Source organism: Xyrauchen texanus, chromosome 3 (genome assembly GCF_025860055.1).
Source record: "Xyrauchen texanus isolate HMW12.3.18 chromosome 3, RBS_HiC_50CHRs, whole genome shotgun sequence".
In the NCBI taxonomy this organism is placed as follows: domain Eukaryota; kingdom Metazoa; phylum Chordata; class Actinopteri; order Cypriniformes; family Catostomidae; genus Xyrauchen; species Xyrauchen texanus.
Window position 1 is genome coordinate 38,888,971 of NC_068278.1, and position 19,245 is coordinate 38,908,215.

At 38.9% G+C, this 19,245-nt stretch overlaps 1 protein-coding gene across 1 annotated transcript; it reads left to right on the forward strand.

Moving 5' to 3' along the window:
* Positions 1-11,806: 11,806 nt before the first annotated feature.
* Positions 11,807-13,557, forward strand: gig2o (grass carp reovirus (GCRV)-induced gene 2o). The gene is made up of 2 exons (XM_052109234.1): positions 11,807-11,874; positions 11,963-13,557. The coding sequence occupies exon 2, from the start codon at positions 11,978-11,980 to the stop codon at positions 12,599-12,601; it is 624 nt and encodes a 207-aa protein (XP_051965194.1). The 5' UTR covers positions 11,807-11,874; positions 11,963-11,977; the 3' UTR covers positions 12,602-13,557.
* The last annotated feature ends 5,688 nt before the right edge of the window (positions 13,558-19,245 follow it).

Consider the following 19,245-nt stretch of genomic DNA (forward strand, 5'->3'; position numbering starts at 1 on the left):
CGACTGTGCAGCAATGCACAGCTCGAATCACATCATCAAGTTCGCCGATGACACGACCGTGGTGGGTCTCATCAGCAAGAACAACGAGTCAGCATACAGAGAGGAGGTACAGCGGCTGACGGACTGGTGTAGAGCCAACAACCTGTCCCTGAATGTCGACAAAACAAAAGAGATGGTTGTTGACTTTAGGAGAGCACAAGGTGAACACACTCCGCTGAACATCGACGGCTCCTCTGTGGAGATCGTCAAGAGCACCAAATTTCTTGGTGTTCACCTGGCGGAGAACCTCACCTGGTCCCTCAACACCAGCTCTATCACCAAGAAAGCCCAGCAGCGTCTCTACTTTCTTCGAAGGCTGAGGAAAGCACATCTCCCAACCCCCATCCTCACTACATTCTATAGAGGGACTATTGAGAGCATCCTGAGCAGCTGCATCACTGCCTGGTTTGGGACTTGCACCGTTTCGGACCGCAAAGCCCTGCAGAGGATAGTAAGGACAGCTGAGAAGATCATTGGGGTCTCTCTTCCCTCCATCAAAGACATTTTCAAAAAACACTGTATCCATAAAGCAACCAGCATTGTGGACGACCCCACACACCCCTCACACAAACTCTTTACCCTCCTCCCGTCTGGCAAGAGGTACCGAAGCATTCGGGCCCTCACGGCCAGACTGTGTAACAGCTTCTTCCCCCAAGCCATCAGACTTCTCAATACTCAGAGACTGGTTTGACACACACACGTGTCCTGAGTTGCACTTTAATAACTGTCACTTTATAACTGTCTGCTAACTGTCTGCTACCTCAATAACTGCTATGTGCATAGAACATTATCTCATAGTATGTTATGTTTACATTTTTAGAAACTGTCATCTTTTTGCACTACTGAGTACTGGTCGGCGCTGCACTGTCTATTGTCCTGTTCATTGTCAGTAATTTGTTGTACTGTCCTGTACTTTTTGCACATGTTTGCACGTGCACTTTATATAGGTATATATAGGTAGTTTATATAGGTATTTTATTTCGTTGTGTAGTCTCATGTGGTCCTATGTTGGTCCTTTGTTGTTTTTATGTAGCACCATGGTCCTGGAGGAACGTTGTCTCGTTTTGCTGTGTACTGTACTAACTGTATATGGTTGAAACGACAATAAAAACCACTTGACTTGACTTGACTTGACTTCCATGTTACTGAGAACACATGCGTTGACATTATGCATGATATCCTTGAGGGTGTAGCGCCTTTGGAAATCAGACTAATGTTACGCCACTTCATTTATGAAGAAAGGCTATTTTCTTTAGAACTGTTGAATCATAGAATTTCCAGTTTTGACTATGGGTATGGGAAAGAAAAAAATAAGCCCAGTGTTATACTCAATCTAAGAACCTCTGACAATGCAATAAAACAGACAGCATCGCAAATGCCTTTTACAGGTATTACCCTTTTTGGTTGGTGATCTTGTTAGTGTAGGAAGTGAACATTGGCACTTATTCATTTTGTTAAGAGAAATATGTAGCATTGTATTTGCACCTGTTGTTACATATGGACTTGCTGTTTTTCTTAAACAGCTCATTATTGAGCATCACACACAATTCAAGAAGCTCTATGACCGAAACTTGATACCCAAACATCATTTTATGACACACTATCCGCGAATGATGGTTATGTTCGGACCTATATCTCAATTGTGGTGTATGAGATTCGAAGCTAAGCATAAACCATTAAAAAGACATGCTAACATAGTTGGAAAATTTAAAAATGTTTCTAAAACACAGAGTTATAAACACAGAGTTATAAACATCAGGTTCAGCAAATGTATAGCTTCAAGTTAGGTGACCCTTTTTCTGAGAAAATGATTGTTACAAACTCATATCCTGTTACTATTGGCTCTTTGAAGAAAGCAGATGTTGTGCTCGAAAATCTGAAATCAGCCAAAGACTTTGAATATACTTTGAACAGCACTGTCTATGTCACCCATGCTGTTAGTGTGTTCAGCCAAACTTACAGAACTGGCTCTGTAATGCCTCTTAAAGCAGATGACAAAGGAGAGCCTTTATTTGGAGAAATTATTCACATCATACCTCAGACTGATGACATGTCTATCCTGATGTTTGTAAGAATTCTAACAGTGAAGTACTTTGATGATCATTTCTATGCCTATGTTGTACATCAAACTAAAGAGTATGAAATGATCAGTCTGGCCGATACTGCAGATTTCAGGCCTTTGGACATAATGCAGGGTTTTGATACAGATGAGCTATACTTAAACCCAAGATACAAGATTGTTTAGCTAATCCTTCTCAAGAATGTAAATTGTCAGACTGCAGACTGTCATTGTCATCTTTGAAGTTTTGATTAATAACAATCAGCTACTATATTCAAACTGGGTGATGTAATCTCATAGCCTACTGTTAGAGTTTTACTCTAAATGATTTCAAGTCAATTTCAAGACTAATTATCATTGACAAAAGTTCTATTATTATTATTATCTCAGTGATCTAAACATGTTTCTTACAAAATGAATTCATGCATCTGTGTTTTATGATATGACTTATATGTTGTTACATGTCATCCATTAGTCATAACTGTGATTGATTGTTATAAGCAACTATGGTTTTCATACAGATTAACTATACTTTTAAACAAATGTTTCTTATAAAATTAATTCATGCATCTGTGTTTTATGATATGACTGTTAGGCTATATCTTATGATGTCAACAATTTGTCATAACTGTGATTTTATCTTTTAATATGTTCATGCTTCTGATATTACTCTTATCACTGTATATCCTGCTACAGTTAGTGCAGTAGCTTTTGTTGTACTTTGCACTCATTAAATTGCAAATATATTTTGACATTTGACTTTATTTTTTTATGATTACCGTACATATGCTTGGTAATGTTAACACATTATTAGTCGTTTCTGGTCATTTTCAGCTACAATCAGCACGTAATGTTTTGAAATGACATATTTAAGTGTAAAATTGTCTCACACGCTTTATGTGTAAAAAGTATTGATATCACACATTTGTGTGTAAAGTTATCTACACAATTTCTGTGTTAAAATTTTTCCTCACTTAACAATCTCCATATCCCTTGCTATGATAGCCTCCGCAATTACAGCACTTAGGATTTTTACCTTGCTCACATTTGCCATATTCGTGCTCACCTCCACATTTTGCCCATTTCTGTTTGCCTCTGTACACAGCTGCTACATGTCCGAAATTTTGACATTTATAACATCTTAACGACGGTGGAACGTATGGTCTAACCTTATAGCTCACAAATCCTAAGCATACTCTCTCAGGTAACTTATTCTCATCAAAGTTTAATACCACTGAGAGGCTGTTTGTCTTTTCAATGTTTCTAATGCACTTCAGTTGTCTGTCATCATGTTCCAGTTATGTTTCTTTTGAACATCGGTTGGAAACCTTGTTATCACACCTTTAACCCAAATCTATTCTTCAGGGATTAAACATACTACTTTATGCTCGTTCAGTGATTTAATTCCCAGAGCCGTTTTGCCTACCATCTTTACAAAACAGCATTATTTTACCAGTCGCTCAAGATGTTAACAATTTAAATCGTCCCTATTATTTCTTTCAGTGCTTTTGTTAATTTCAAAGGGTTGTTAATATTTACAGACTCTTATAACCCTTTTCACTGTCTGTTTCTGATATTTGTCTGCAACTTTTCTTTCTTTTCCTAGCTCCTACCACCTTCCATTCATTACTTGCATTTCCACCATTATCCACAGCAACCATTTCATCTTCCATTTCCGGATTTCTTCCGGAGACTACGCAACTTCGTACCATCAGCGCTCCAGTCACAATCCAGCTGTCACCAACCGCCTCTCACCTCATAGAAAGGTCTCTTTAGTGTCCTAAGTTTTCATAACTATAACCTTAATTGCCTACCATCTGTAAGCTGTTGTTGTCTTAATGCCCATTCCACAGGTGCATGTTTATTAATTGTTTATGGTTCATTGAACAAGCATGGAAAACATTGTTTAAACACTTAACAATAAAAATCTGTAAAGTTATTTGGATTTTTACAAAATTATATTTAAAATACAGTGTCTTGAAAAAGGGACATTTCTTTTTTGCTGAGTTTATATTAATTATAGGATTGACTGAACTCAAAGCATTAAAGTGTATTTGACCTATTAGAATTTAGATGATTTCTCTAAAATGACACAGTAAATGTTCTTCATATTGAGAGTTTAGATAGTAGCAGCTTTACAGAAGATCAGGCATTACCAGAAGATAAAATTGTATCTATAATGTGATAATCACAATGTCTTTACATGTTTTGCAGATTTTTAACATATTTACTCCAAAATGGCATTATAATAATGCTTCATATTGAGAGTTTATATAGTCTGTGAGGTTCTTTGCTAAAAAAATAGGCCTTCATTTCTTTCTACATATTTGAATTCACCTTTCTATAGGTCTCTGTGTTCAGGAAAAATCTAAATGTCTTTGCACATTTTGCAGACTTTAGATACATTTTACTCCAAAATGACACAATAAACATGCTTCACATTGATGGAACAGACAGTGTGGGAGATCCCTTGCAAGAAATGGGCCCTTTTTTTTTACTTATTAACCTTTCTACAGGTCTCTACAGTTGAGAAAAATACAGATTTCTATCAGGAAGACTTGCAGACTTGAGTGAGATTTAAGATGACATTTATTTGATGAATATAAAACAGAATAGTAATGTCTGTCTTTGGCGTAGGCCCCGTCTGGCGGTATGAAGAAGTTGTACTCGGAACTGTCATGTCCTGCCGGAGATAGGAGTCAGGGGCGAGGAGTCTACCCCCATGCAGGACGGGATTCAACTGGTGGTGGTGGGGTGGTGGAGGTTGACATGTTAGCACACTGAAACAGCAATGTGATAGATTGTGAGCAGACTTATAAAGCAATAGCTTACATGTGATTGGCTGGAAAATTACCCAGCTAATGGTGCGATGATGTACAGTTGCTAGTCTTCCCGCTGGAACTACGCTGCGCTCACATTTCTTAGAGCCTTGTATTGAATATGCTTCTATCTAGTCAAGTCAAGTAATTTTTATTTGCATAGCGCCTTTCACAACACACATCATTTCAAAGCATCTTTACAGAAGATCAGGCATTACCAGAAGATAAAACTGTAATATACACTCACCTAAAGGATTATTAGGAACGCCATACTAATACTGTGTTTGACCCCCTTTCGCCTTCAGAACTGCCTTAATTCTACGTGGCATTGATTCAACAAGGTGCTGAAAGCATTCTTTAGAAATGTTGGCCCATATTGATAGGATAGCATCTTGCAGTTGATGGAGATTTGTGGGATGCACATCCAGGGCACGAAGCTCCCATTCCACCACATCCCAAAGATGCTCTATTGGGTTGAGATCTGGTGACTGTGGGGGCCATTTTAGTACAGTGAACTCATTGTCATGTTCAAGAAACCAATTTGAAATGATTTGAGTTTTGTGACATGGTGCATTATCCTGCTGGAAGTAGCCATCAGAGGATGGGTACATGGTGGCCATAAAGGGATGGACATGGTCAGAAACAATGCTCGGGTAGGCCGTGGCATTTAAACGATGCCCAATTGGCACTAAGGGGCCTAAAGTGTGCCAAGAAAACATCCCCCACACCATTACACCACCACCACCAGCCTGCACAATGGTAACAAGGCATGATGGATCCATGTTCTCATTCTGATTACGCCAATTTCTGACTCTACCATCTGAATGTCTCAACAGAAATCGAGACTCATCAGACCAGGCAACATTTTTCCAGTATTCAACTGTCCAATTTTGGTGAGCTCTTGCAAATTGTAGCCTCTTTTTCCTATTTGTAGTGGAGATGAGTGGTACCCGGTGGGGTCTTCTGCTGTTGTAGCCCATCCGCCTCAAGGTTGTGCGTGTTGTGGCTTCACAAATGCTTTGCTGCATACCTCGGTTGTAACGAGTGGTTATTTCAGGCAAAGTTGCTCTTCTATCAGCTTGAATCAGTCGGCCCATTATCCTCTGACCTCTAGCATCAACAAGGCATTTTCAGCCCACAGGACTGCCGCATACTGGATGTTTTTCCTTTTCACACCATTCTTTGTAAACCCTAGAAATGGTTGTGCGTGAAAATCCCAGTAACTGAGCAGATTGTGAAATACTCAGACCGGCCCGTCTGGCACCAACAACCATGCCACACTCAAAATTGCTTAAATCACCTTTCTTTCCCATTCTGACATTCAGTTTGGAGTTCAGGAGATTGTCTTGACCAGGACCACGCCCCTAAATGCATTGAAGCAACTGCCATGTGATTGGTTGATTAGATAATTGCATTAATGAGAAATTGAACAGGTGTTCCAAATAATCCTTTAGGTGAGTGTATATAATATATAGAATCATCATTGTGTAGTTTGATAAAATACGATTGTGAATTGTGTTTAAATATAAGTAATTAAATAATAACTGTATTTATAACCCCAGTGAGCAAGACGAAGGCGACTGTGGCAAGGAACACAAAACTCCGTAAAATGTTGGTTAATGGAGAAAACTAACCTTGGGAGAAACCAGACTCACTGTGGGGGCCAGTTCCCCTCTGCTAAAATCATGAATGTAATGCCAATATTACTTATGTATAGTGCAAGTCATGGTTTAAGTATTTTAAACTAAGTAAGTGTTAAGGGTCAGTGTTTAAGCAAATATTTTGTATGAACTGTAAGATTAATGACGAATGTCTTTGAAGTCCATCCTGGATTAACTGCAGAAGTTCACATCGATACAATTGTCCTTGTTAGTTGGCTGATGAAGGGTTTTATTGGCAATTAATTGATAGTCTTTGTATTCCATTTCAAGTGTGTAGTCCATCATTAGACCAAGGTGATGCAGGCAGATATCTGTGAGGTGCATCGCAGTTCAACATGGCCAGTAATTTTGTCGAGGTCTATCATAAATCCAAGGTTCAGGCAATGGCACATGAAGTATCCCATGTCTTATGGTTGTTGTTGGGATCAGTTCAGCCTCTGAAGTCCATTGTAATAGACTGAAGTGATGTTTGGCTGGCATCGGCTGCATTTAGTCATCATCACGCAGCGACATGTAGCAGAGGAGTCCAACATGAAGCAGGAATGGAGCTGGATACAGCCGGTTCTGGTGACCTCATAGGAGTACCGATGTTGAGACAGGGATACAAATTAAATAATGTTCGCATAGATGCCATTCAATTTATTGCAGGGGCGGCTGTGGCTCATGTGGTAGAGCGGGTTGTCCACTTCCCGGCCCACACAACTCCACATACCTTGGGCAAGACACTGAACCCCAAGTTGTTTCCAATGGCAGGCTAGTGCCTTGCGTGGGTGAATGTGTGTCTGAATGGGTGAATAAGACGCAGTGTAAAGTGCTTTAAATACCGCTAAGGTTAAAAAGGCGCTATATAAGTGCAGACCATTTTATAGATCATGATCACTGTTTCTGGTTTTGGCAGACCTAACTAAAGTAGCCTAATTGTGAGTTGAAGGATAAATTAGGTGTATGCCTGGCTAAATAGATGAGTCTTTAGTCTAGACTTAAACTGAGGGAGTGTGTCTGCATCTCGAACAGTGTTAGGGAGACTATTCCATAGTTTAGGAGCCAAATATGAAAAGGATCTACCTTCTTTTGTGGATTTTTATATTTTAAGAACTATTAACAGGCCAGAATTTTGTGATCGTAATGAACTTGATGGAATATAGCATGTCAGAAGGTCACTTAAGTACTGTGGAGCTAGACCATTCAAAGCTTTGTAGTTAACAGAATTTTTAAATGAATACGACATTTAACAGGTAGCCAATGTAACGATGATAAAATGGGGCTAATATGATCATATTTCTTGGTTCTAGTTAGCACTCTGGCTGCTGCATTTTGAACCAATTGAAGTTTATTTAATGATCTTGCTGGAGATCCTCCCAGTAATGCATTACAATAATCTAGTCTTGAGGTCCGGAACGCATGAATTAGTTTCTATTAATAAAGTTTATTACAAGGTACATATAAATTACATTTACAATGAGAGATCCTTGGTAGTAATTTTTAATTTATAGTATTATCTAATGTTAATGGAGTAAACTGCAGTCATAAAGCATAAACCTGCTTTATTCAAAAGTTTTCAAAACCATACAACTTTCACATAGGCCATATAAAATATATTAATGAACACCATCACCTCACAAACACATAAAAAATACTTTTTTCAATAAATAAGTGCTTAAGACAGCTATAGCACACATCTCTGAGATCTCTGTTTAAGAGTGTTTCATCTGGAAAGCATCACATTCTAATTAACATTTAAACATCTTAAAATCATCAGATTTACAAACATTCAAAATTATATTCGTCTCAAATACATCTGTTGAATTATTTATTGACATTCGAGAGGAAACATCTTTTAGACATATTGTGATGTAAACACACATCAAATAGACGTCTAGGTGATGTGCGTGAGCTATAGATATGGACTAAAACAGCAAAACGTTTATTTTGGGGGAATTTAACTGTTCTTTGGTCTTGCCGTTCTAAATGGGTCTGAAAGTTCAGCAAGGCCAAGGAAGGATTAACATAGAAGTTTAGTTTGTCATTTAACTTTTATTTTATATAATAATTGAGAAAACAAACTGGCCACATCGTTTGACTTAATCAATTAAGCTGATTGGTTTTTATTATTTTGTTGCATCCTCTTGTGGATTTTGGAGACAACTTCAAATTAGATAGATGTCTTGTAGATAATGTCTTTAAATGTGTTCTGGAATTTCCAAAGTACTCCTTGCTGCAGACTGTAGCGTACGGAAGCCCTGAACGGCAAGGTGAAAAACAAAATAACGGTGAAAAACAAACAAACATACAAACAAACAAACAAACAACAAATATTTTCTCAGTTCCTTCCTGAGCATAATTCTTACATTTTTTTCTCTCTTCCTATTTTTTCTCTCTCTTCTCTCTTTTTCTCTCGAAGTTTTTTTCTCTCTTCAAAATTAAATTTTTTCTCTCTTCAAAAATGCAGTACCAATCTTGGCCACCAGGTGCCATTATCAGTAAACATGTAATATGCTTTTAACGCTTTATCTGCTGCTATATAGTGAATAATACATGTATTATTTATTTAAGAGTTTGCAAACCTTAATCAAGACAAAATCAGGTTACATATGTTTGATATGACATTATTGTATATCATTGAGTTATTTTTTGTTTGAAATTGTTGGTCTTTCTAAACACTGGTATGCCGTTTGCCCAGTGTTCTCTTTACATAAAGCTTCGCTAGGATGCTGCACTGAGAAAAGCGCTTTGGGAACAATCCTACATGTTTGTGACCAGCTGAAATATGTGTGTAACACATCAATGAACATTGACCGGAATTTATAGCCTCGGTTGGTGTAATCATTAGATGCACCTGTGACTGGGCTATAAATGGACAAGCCACCAGCGTGTCATCAGATCCTTTTCTTCAGAGTATTCTCTGTGTGTGTGTCTCACAAGCCTGTCAGAAACTTTCTTTCGTCTGCTAGGATTTAGAATGTCAGAAACAAGCCTGTGAGAAACTTTCTTTCGTCTGCTAGGATTTAGAATTTGTTTAGGCAGTGCGCAATGAACATTTTCTCCTTTCTCTCTTTCTGATATATATAAAAAATTCAAAAAGAAAAGAAAAAGGGGGGAAAATGTCAGAGAATCAAAGCAAACGATACTAAACAAAACTGATGCGTGTCCCTCACAGTCATAGAACGTTGACAGGGAAACACGCATCAGTTTTGTTTAATTTGTTTAGCTCTTCCCTCACGTTGGGGCTGTGAGGGACACGCATCAGTTTTGTTTAGCTCTTCCCTCGCGTTGGGGCAGGGCGGGTGCGCGCATTGCAACCTTCTTTCAGCAACCTTCTTTCGTCTTTCGGTTACTCGATGTGGTTACTCGTGAGGTGGCCAGACTCCAGTTAGACTGGGCACGCGATCAAGAGACCCCCAAATGCTCCAAATTAGAGGACAGATTTCTGTCTGGTGGCCAGGGGAAGGGAACGCCTAGTCCCTTCCCTTCTTTGATGATTTCCATGACGAGCGTTCTCGTTTGTGGAGGAAGCCTTATACCTCTCGCGGTTTACGTGCCCTTGACGTTGTTATATTCGACTATCGTGGGTGCTGAGGCGTGAGGGTATTCAATGATGCTGCCGGTCGAAGAGACACTTGCGGGTTATCTCTCGCCTGGTTCGGCATAATCTGAAGAAACCCGCTCTCCCCACTAAGCGGTTTCGCCTTCTGGTCTCTTCGGAGACGCTATGAATACGGTTATCTCCAGATTCCAGGAGGCGAAAAGCCACGAGGAAGCCTTCGGGTAGTTTTTTCCTCGCCGCACTCAGGGGGCGGGGCCGTCGGCCACCCAGTCCCACCCCGACTCTGCTAGGAGGGAGGCTCAGAAACAGAGCGTGGCGAGTCGTGCTCCCCCTCGTAAAGACCCCAGCCGACAGATCACCAAAGACACCTTAAGTTCCACAAAAAGTATAATTTATTATAAAGTGGAAAAGATGATAAATAAAGCAGCAAATTACTTCAGGGTGCCCCAAGATCAAAATAATAAACAAAATAGACTTATAAACAAAACATATATAAGTTACCTAATCGGGAGAATAAACAAAATACAAATAAACTTCCCTAACTCCCTATACATAAACAAATCGCAAACAAAGTCAAAACAAAATGACAGGACACCCCTAGGCTCCTAAAACATAAAAAAAAAAACGATTTAACTCATCTCAAACAAACGAACATAATCAGGTTAAAGGTTTTGGGATCTGTCGACGGGAGAAGGAATCCGGAGCTCCTCACGCCACAAGGCCAACGCCAGAATGAGCTTCCATCTTCAGTTAACGCCGCCCTTTTAAAGGCGGTGAATCAGTAGATCCACCGATCAGTAGCTCCTCCGACTGCAACCAATCCCTGCACACATACAGAACAACAACCCACACAAAACAGATACCGAGGATCGTGACAAAACATTTACACTATATTTATTTGAAAACATATATAGGCTAATTTAAATTACACAAACAGAGCCTTGTGTCATGAAAGGGATATTTTTAAGAACATATTATATTTTTTGTGATGTCATAAAACAAAAGGTTAAATTTTTTAATTTATTTATATGGCTAATAAATTTGATATGAAATAATCTCTCTTTTAAATATCTCTTTTTATTCAGCTTTGTATAGGCAAAGGAAACATATTCATGCATTTCCAAGTTGGTTTGGCTTGAAAATGTGATTTTAATGGGTATTGTCTCGAATGTCAAATATAAAACTAACTTCACCGCACTACTTTGCTGATAGTCTATGGCAATGCTCACCTAAACGTCTAATTCCTTTACAATAATAATAATGTGACACACACACACACACACACACACACACACACACACACACACACACACACACACATGTTGTGTTTCCATGTTTTATGGGGACTTTCCATAGACATAATGGTTTTTATACTGTACAAACTTTATATTCTATCCCCTAAACCTAACCCTACCCCTAAACCTAACCCTCACAGAAAACTTTCTGCATTTTTACATTTTCAAAAAACATAATTTAGTATGATTTATAAGCTGTTTTCCTCATGGGGACCGACAAAATGTCCCCACAAGGTCAAACATTTCGGGTTTTACTATCCTTATGGGGACATTTGGTCCCCATGTGATAAATACACGCTCACACACACACACACACACACACACACACACACACACACACACACACACACACACACACACACACACACACACACACACACACACAGACAGATGCTTTTCGGAAGAAACGAAAACGAAAGTAACTACAAGTTTTTCAGGGTGGTGTACAAATAGCGAGGTAAGCAGATTTCCCATTATATGCTTGTATTTTACACATAAAGACCTGCTTCAGTGGGCAATACTACTAATTAATTCAATGTATTTAGTCTTTATTTGAGAATATGGCAGGAAAGGTGTCTTTCTCTGGCTGGACAGCGGTTAAAGACCGAAAGTCTCTTTCCGCGGACCAGGATCCGACGTCAGGTCGTGAATACACCATGTATCACGGCACATATCTGAAAAACGCCCAGAACATAATCAATAATGGATTTGTACCCTCTAAAGATGGACTGCTGGGGGCCGGAGTTTATATCAGTCGTAACATTGAGAAAGCCAAGTGTTACCCGCCCAAGACGGACAAGAACGACAAAGTCGTTTTCAAGTTGAAGGTGCGTATAGGAAAAGTGAAGAAAATAGACTGTGACAATCACCCTCTCCAGAAAACGTGGCACCAGAATGGGTACGACTGCGCATGGGTCCCGCCAAACAGCAACATCGCCACTATCAAGTCTGGTCGCGAGGAGGACTGTGTGTGGGACCCCAAGCGCATAACTGTGATCGGCGTGGCGTGTTGTGTGGATGACAATAAACGCAAAGAGCTTAGACAACTGATCCGCAGTCAGCGGAACACTTCTGCCTGCCACCTTTGCCACCAAGACACCTCTGATGGGGACCATGATGTTCAGACCTGTTGGGTGTGCGGGGATAAAATCTGTCCTTTTCAGAGGAAACATGTTTGTCCATAAAGATTCATTAATGTAGTATTCAAATTGTGTAGGCTACATTTGTTTAGGTCCATAGGCCTATAGATTTGTTGTTTATTTATGTAAGAGGATAAATAAATAGATTTTCACTTTTGTCCTGGCTGTAGACTCGAGTTTCCCCAAGCACTGTGCCGCGGCACAAGTGTGACAAATTAGCCGTGGAAAATGATCAGATTCCACAAAATAAATAAATGCATGAAAAAATATATATAATTTCAGGGAACCAAACTCCTCACCTTTCGGAGAAATTTTTTGAAACCATAATCGGTCACTTTTGTGATTGTGAAGAGCAGTGATTAATGTGCAAATGTGACTGATATTTGTATGCGTTAAGGGTCTTTCACGTGACTCCTTGACATTGAAGTCTATGAGGTGAGGTCACTTCACACCAAACTTTTTCACACACAAGTTTTTTCTTCACCAATAATGTCTTTGAGAGTAGGCCTACTAAGCAACGAGAAATATTTAAAAACTGTCCAAATTTGTGAAGAGGCATTGAATGTCTCATAATTCATTTTAATTAAATATTAGCCTGCATTATCATTTACGAATATCAGAGACCCCAGTTATAGAACTAATTTCACCATGAAAATGCTTAGACCTAAACATGAACTAGTCCTTTTATTACTTTCTGCTATCAAAGCAACTGCAAACTTGTTTCCTCTCTTCCATATAAATGTTTTCAACGTTCATTCTGAACACTTCCCGCTTTTTACTTGGAAAACTCTGTGACGCTTTCTGCAACTCTTGTCATGTGGAGTGAAATGCGGCGCTTGACGCTGTCGTTGAACGGAGCGTTGACGCCTCGACACAACTCATGTGAAATGCGCTTTACAATGACGAAAGAACATGATTGAAACTCAAAATGAGTAATATTTGTCTATTATTGTTGTCTTTTCTAATAAAAAGCCATGCTCAGTAGTTTATATAGGCTACTGTAGGAAAATGGTACCGAAGATCTGCATTGTGTTTATAATTCTTAAACTGAAGTCAGTACATTTGTAGCAATGCAAGTTTTAAAAAAGAGAAGGTAAGGACGTTATTGAAACTCACTATTATTAGACTATTATTGTTGTCTTTTTGGATGAAAAATAATGCTCAGACTAAAGGAAGACTGTAGATCTGCTTTGTTCTTTTAATGCTTAAACACTATAAAATCTCTTGGTAGATGTTGGCCATGAACTACTCAAAATTATTCATTGACTCAATCACAGCACTTAATAGGCTCATTTGTCGCCACCTAGTGACATTTCCAGAAGGGGGTTACTGAACTAATCAGTTAATAAAATTGAACACATTTGTGAAACAGAAGAATGCCTCACCAAAATTATCTTTATTTTGCAGCTAATTCTGCACAATTGTAAACTTGAATAAACTTGAATCAATAAAATAGCTGCAATTGGTGCTTTTAGCTTATTCTTTAAAAATATATCCCCAGAATTTGTTTTTGTGGACCAGTGATTGTCTTCCCTTTTTCAGCCCTCGTGAGTTTGTATCCCTGTTATTTGTTGTGGCATTGCAAGAACAAATTAGAAAAGAAGCAAATTTGTTGTTTTTTTCATTACCCATTTAGCGCTGTTGCCACCTGTGACCTCACACAGCACCTCACTATGTGACTTATTTTTTTTTATTTTGTATAGCCAAATTTCAAACATTATAAGTAAGAACCCAACTAAGACGGACAGAAAACATGGACAAGTTCTTGAAAAAGAAAAATATTGACGATGGTTAGCCTATGTGGGATAATGGTGTGCCGTATCATTTTTATAGTCAGAAAAAGTGTGCCATGGCAGAAAAAAGGTTGAGAAACACTGGTCTAGAAGGCGTGTGATGCTGTAGGGTATCCGTAATATAGGGAGCAACCATGCCAAGTAATCCTTTAAAAGTAAATATTAAAATCTTAAACTGAATCCTAAATTTGACTGGAAGCCAATGAAGAGATGCTAACACTGGAGATAAGTTGTATTTTTTGGTCCCCGTCAGCAATCTGGCAGCAACATTCTGGAACAACTGCAGATGTGACAGTGAAGTATGAGAAATGCCACAGAGCAATGCATTGCAGTAATCTAATCTTGAAGAAATAAAAGCATGTCTAACAACTTCCATGTCCTTAAAAGATAAACAGGGTCAGTTTTGCAATGTTCCTTAATTGAAAGAAACCTCCTCTGACCACAGATTTTATGTGTTTATGAAGCTTTAAATCAGGGTCAAAAATTACTCCAAAATTCTTAACTTGGCTATGTAATTTAAAAGCAAAGGAGCCTACATTTTTAATCATGTTTGGTAGAGCCAGGTGGACCAAACACCATCACTTTTTGATTAATTTAGGTGAAGAAAATTCATTGCCATCCACTTTCTGAGATCATTTAAACAGGGAATCGAATGCAGAGTTGTCCCCAAGCTTTAAAGAAAGATAAAGCTGGATATCGTCAGCATAACAGTGATAGGAAATATTATGCTTTTGACAGATTTGGGCCAAAGGAAGCATGTATAGAGAAAATAAGACTGGGCCCAAGATTGAGCCTTGGGGAACCCCACAGGTAATGGGAGCCAGGAATGATGAGAAGTCCTCTAATTCAACAGAACATTTTCTATATTTATGATAAGAGCAGTCCTCTGAATCCCTGACCTAGACCCCGAAGCCGCCGCCATTTGCGCCATTTGCGCCATTTAGAATGTCAGCCGCCGCCAGCCAATCATTTCGTAAGCCAAATTGAGCCGCCATCTGATAAAGTTTGGCTGAGCCGGCTAGAATTATTTGCATCAAATAATAATTATATCACATAGAGACATACACACACGAAATATATAAACAATACACAAGATCTATTTTCCCACTGGATTCATAACAGCGCAGTCTTGTGCCCGTTGCTACGATACACAGACTCACAGTGAATTGACGACCAATTAAAATTGCTCGTTTTCCGTACAGAAGAAGCGATGCATGTTTTTCTCACACTGAGGTGAAATGGCGGAAAGAAGCAAGCAAGCAAGGTAATTTTGATCTCACTTCTCACATACTTTCCTAATTCCTACTTACTTTTTTCTTAACTTAGGCCTACCCAGACTTTTGTTAAATCTTCAGGGCACGGTTGCACAAACACCTGAATCAAAGATTGATGTTATGAACCAAATATTCTGGAACGGAGAGATTTATAGCACTGAACGTGATATTACTGCAGTAACAAACCACCGTTTCCACATTGCTAATTCACGACGCATGCTTCAGTGTACATTGAAGTGAAATGTGCAAAACTTTGTCCAAAATAATAGGCTACTGATAACAGTGTGTGTTTATATTAAGGCGAGACACGGCAGGCAAAAACATAGTTTTTTTTTTACTGGTCAATTTTGAGATTTTTGGATATTTGTCTTCAATAACATGTCTTCTTTCAGACTTGTGGTGAAAAAAGTCCGAAATACACATTTAGGTCTTTATTTTACTACACTTCGTCTGTTTACGTCTGTAGATTTCTCATAAAATTCAACAAAAGTTTGCATTCTTAATCAAGGTGTAATATGATAAGCTTCATCCATGATAATGCCAAGTTATTGTATACAACTTAGCCTACATACATTTAGCCTAAACACAACACATTGTAGGCTATTTGAAAACGTTTAGTAGCATACAGACTACAAAATAAATATGTACATACGTTGTGAAAGTAAAATCTGGTGTTTTCTTTATTACATTGTATTGCATTTTGTAGAAATATAGTGTAAGCCATGCATTGCTTGGAAATATTGAGATCTAATAAATCAGTATAACATAGACAGTGGTGGACTAAGTACACATACCATGTACTTGAGTTAAAGTAAAGATACTCAAGGTAAAATATTACTTAAGTAAAAGTAGAAGTGCTGCCTTTAAAAATTCACTTGAGTAAAAGTACAAAAGTATTTGCCTTCAAATGTACTTAAGTATCCAAGTACTATGATTTTTATGGCCATAATGTCCTATTATAATTTGTCACAAGGCTCTTGCTTAACTCAGTCTACATGAAGACTAATGTCACTCTTGGCACACCAATCTATTAATAATATGACATTAATTAGTCAGATGTGTGTGTGTGTATATATATATATATATATATTATATTTGAATTGAATACATTTTTTGTGTGTTTAATTTTGGAGGGAAGGGGACTGTTCCCATAAGGTATAATACATTTACAGTATTTACTGTATATATTTTTCTCGATCGTCTATGGTCATAATTATTAACATCCTAATGTTATGATACATTCACATAAACCTGCACAATGCCATTAAATATAAATATATATATATATATATACACACACACACATGCTGCATGCATACACACATACATAGCATATATATTCTATGTTATGGGAGCAGCCAATTTCCCTCCAAAATTAAACACAAAAACGTATTAATGCAGTGTTTCTGCTACTCTCCAGAAAAACAATGCTATTATATGCAAGTCATTTTAGTGTCAACATAATAAGCAATGTACATTATGCGTCAATATTTACCGATAATTGCTGCAATAATAGCTGCTGCTCTCTGCCCTGCTTAAAATCATTGGCAACGCAATTTGTTTGGAACTATTGAGAGCTACACGAATCACGTGACGACGGCGGCGAGATCACTGTCGCAACCGTCTATGTTCGCAACTCTCATATTTAACGGCTCTGGGGTACGTTTCCCGTACAACAACGTAACTTGCTGCTCCACTACCGTAGTACGATGCACTGTTGAAGAAATCAACTTGCTAGTCACGACTGTTTCCCAAAACCGTATTGTCGCAAATTGGTTGTTCAACCACATTGGTTAATGATGTCACACATGTGGTGGATTAAAAACTACTTTTAATGAATCTGTTCGAATTAATGATCGAATTAATGCTAGATGTGCTTTATTTCCAGATTCAATCATAGGCTCGTTCTTACGCACTAGAGCACGTTCACACATGCGCACTCTTCAAAAACGGTGCTTTAAATCTACTGACAAACTAAAAGACATAAAGGACATTTGTATGTCTTCTAAATAAAAGATACTGATTGTACTGAATGTCATCTTGCTTATTTGGCTCAAGATAATAATTTATTAAGCCCACATGTTATAATAACAAGAAACTCTGCTTCTAACCACAGGTCGAGAGCTGTCAATCCAACCACACAACTCTGCGATGCTGTTTGCGAATGTTCGTTGGAGCGATGGTTTCGGAAACACCGACTCGTTGAACTATGATGATAACGACGGAACTTGCTACCATAGTTGGCTAACGATGCTTTTGGGAAACGCACCCCTGGTTCGCGCTTAGTAGATGCCGCCAAGGCAAGTTCAAAACAAAGCGCGCACGCTGTACTGTGATTGGTGGCTCGTTTGACCAGTTACATTTTTATCCACTCATAAATAAAAAGGAACGACTGATTTTGAAAATGTAGTAGAGTAAAAAGTAAGATATTTGACTTTGAAATGTAGTGGAGTTAAAGTAAAAGTCTCCCCAAATTTAAATACTTCAGTAAAGTACAGATACACAAAAAAGCTACTTAAGTACAGTAACGAATTACATTTACTTAGTTACTGTCCACCACTGAACATAGACATCTGTAGACATGAAGTGGCAGCTTCAGCCATGTGCAGCTATGAAAAGTTTGGCGGCTGCAGCAGCCATTTAGGTTTTGGCTGAGCCGGCTAGCCAGCCAATAACTTCATCAGCCAGCCATTATTCTCAAAACAAATGGCTTCGGGCTCTACCCTGACCACTGTCTTAAGCACCTCAAAAGTATGTTGTGATCTATGTGTCACGAACATCGAGAGCACCTCTCCCTCCAGTCGTCGGAGATCAGATTCACCGGAGTTCTGAGTATAGACTACATTTCCCATGAACCCACATACTTAGGTCTGATTACTACGCAGCTGTGCCTTGTTTGTTATTCCCTATTTAATCAGCCTTGTCTAACACTCTTTGCGAAGTCTTGTTTTGCTCTGGCTACAATTCCAAGCGTTTGTTCCAGTTTATTATCTTGTCTATTGTATATCGACCCTGCCTTGTTCCAGTACCGTGTTTGTTAGCCGCCAGCCCTTTATTACCTTTGCCTGTTCCAAGTTCGTTGATTGTTTGCTGCCTGCCCCGATCTCCTGCCTGCTCTCACGTTGATTCTGCCTGCCTCCTATATTCCTGTTTGCCCGTGTTGACCATTGCCTGTACCTCTTCTGTGTCTTCATTAAAATACTGCTGATGGATCCCAACCAGTCTGTGTCTTCGTTACAGAAGACTTCGCCAAACACCGATCCAGCGGTAATCTCCCGCATGGCAGAAGAGCTCTCAACTCAAGCGAATCTCTTAACAATGCAACAACATCAGCTCGCTTGACTTACATCAACTGTTGAAGAGATGATGCGCTCCATGCAAGCGCAGCCCCAGTCTGTCTCTTCTTCAGCGCACGCTATACCTCAAGCCAGCGCAGCTGACACCACTGTTCCGCACTTAATTTGTTCTACCAGCCCAAGGCTCGCGCTGCCAGAAAAATTTGATGGCACGCCCTCTAGATGCAAGGGGTTCATCATGCAATGCTCAGTTTTCCTCTCCCAACAACCTGCACTGTATCCAACTGACGAAAGCAAAATCCTCTTTATGAGCTCTGTACTCACGG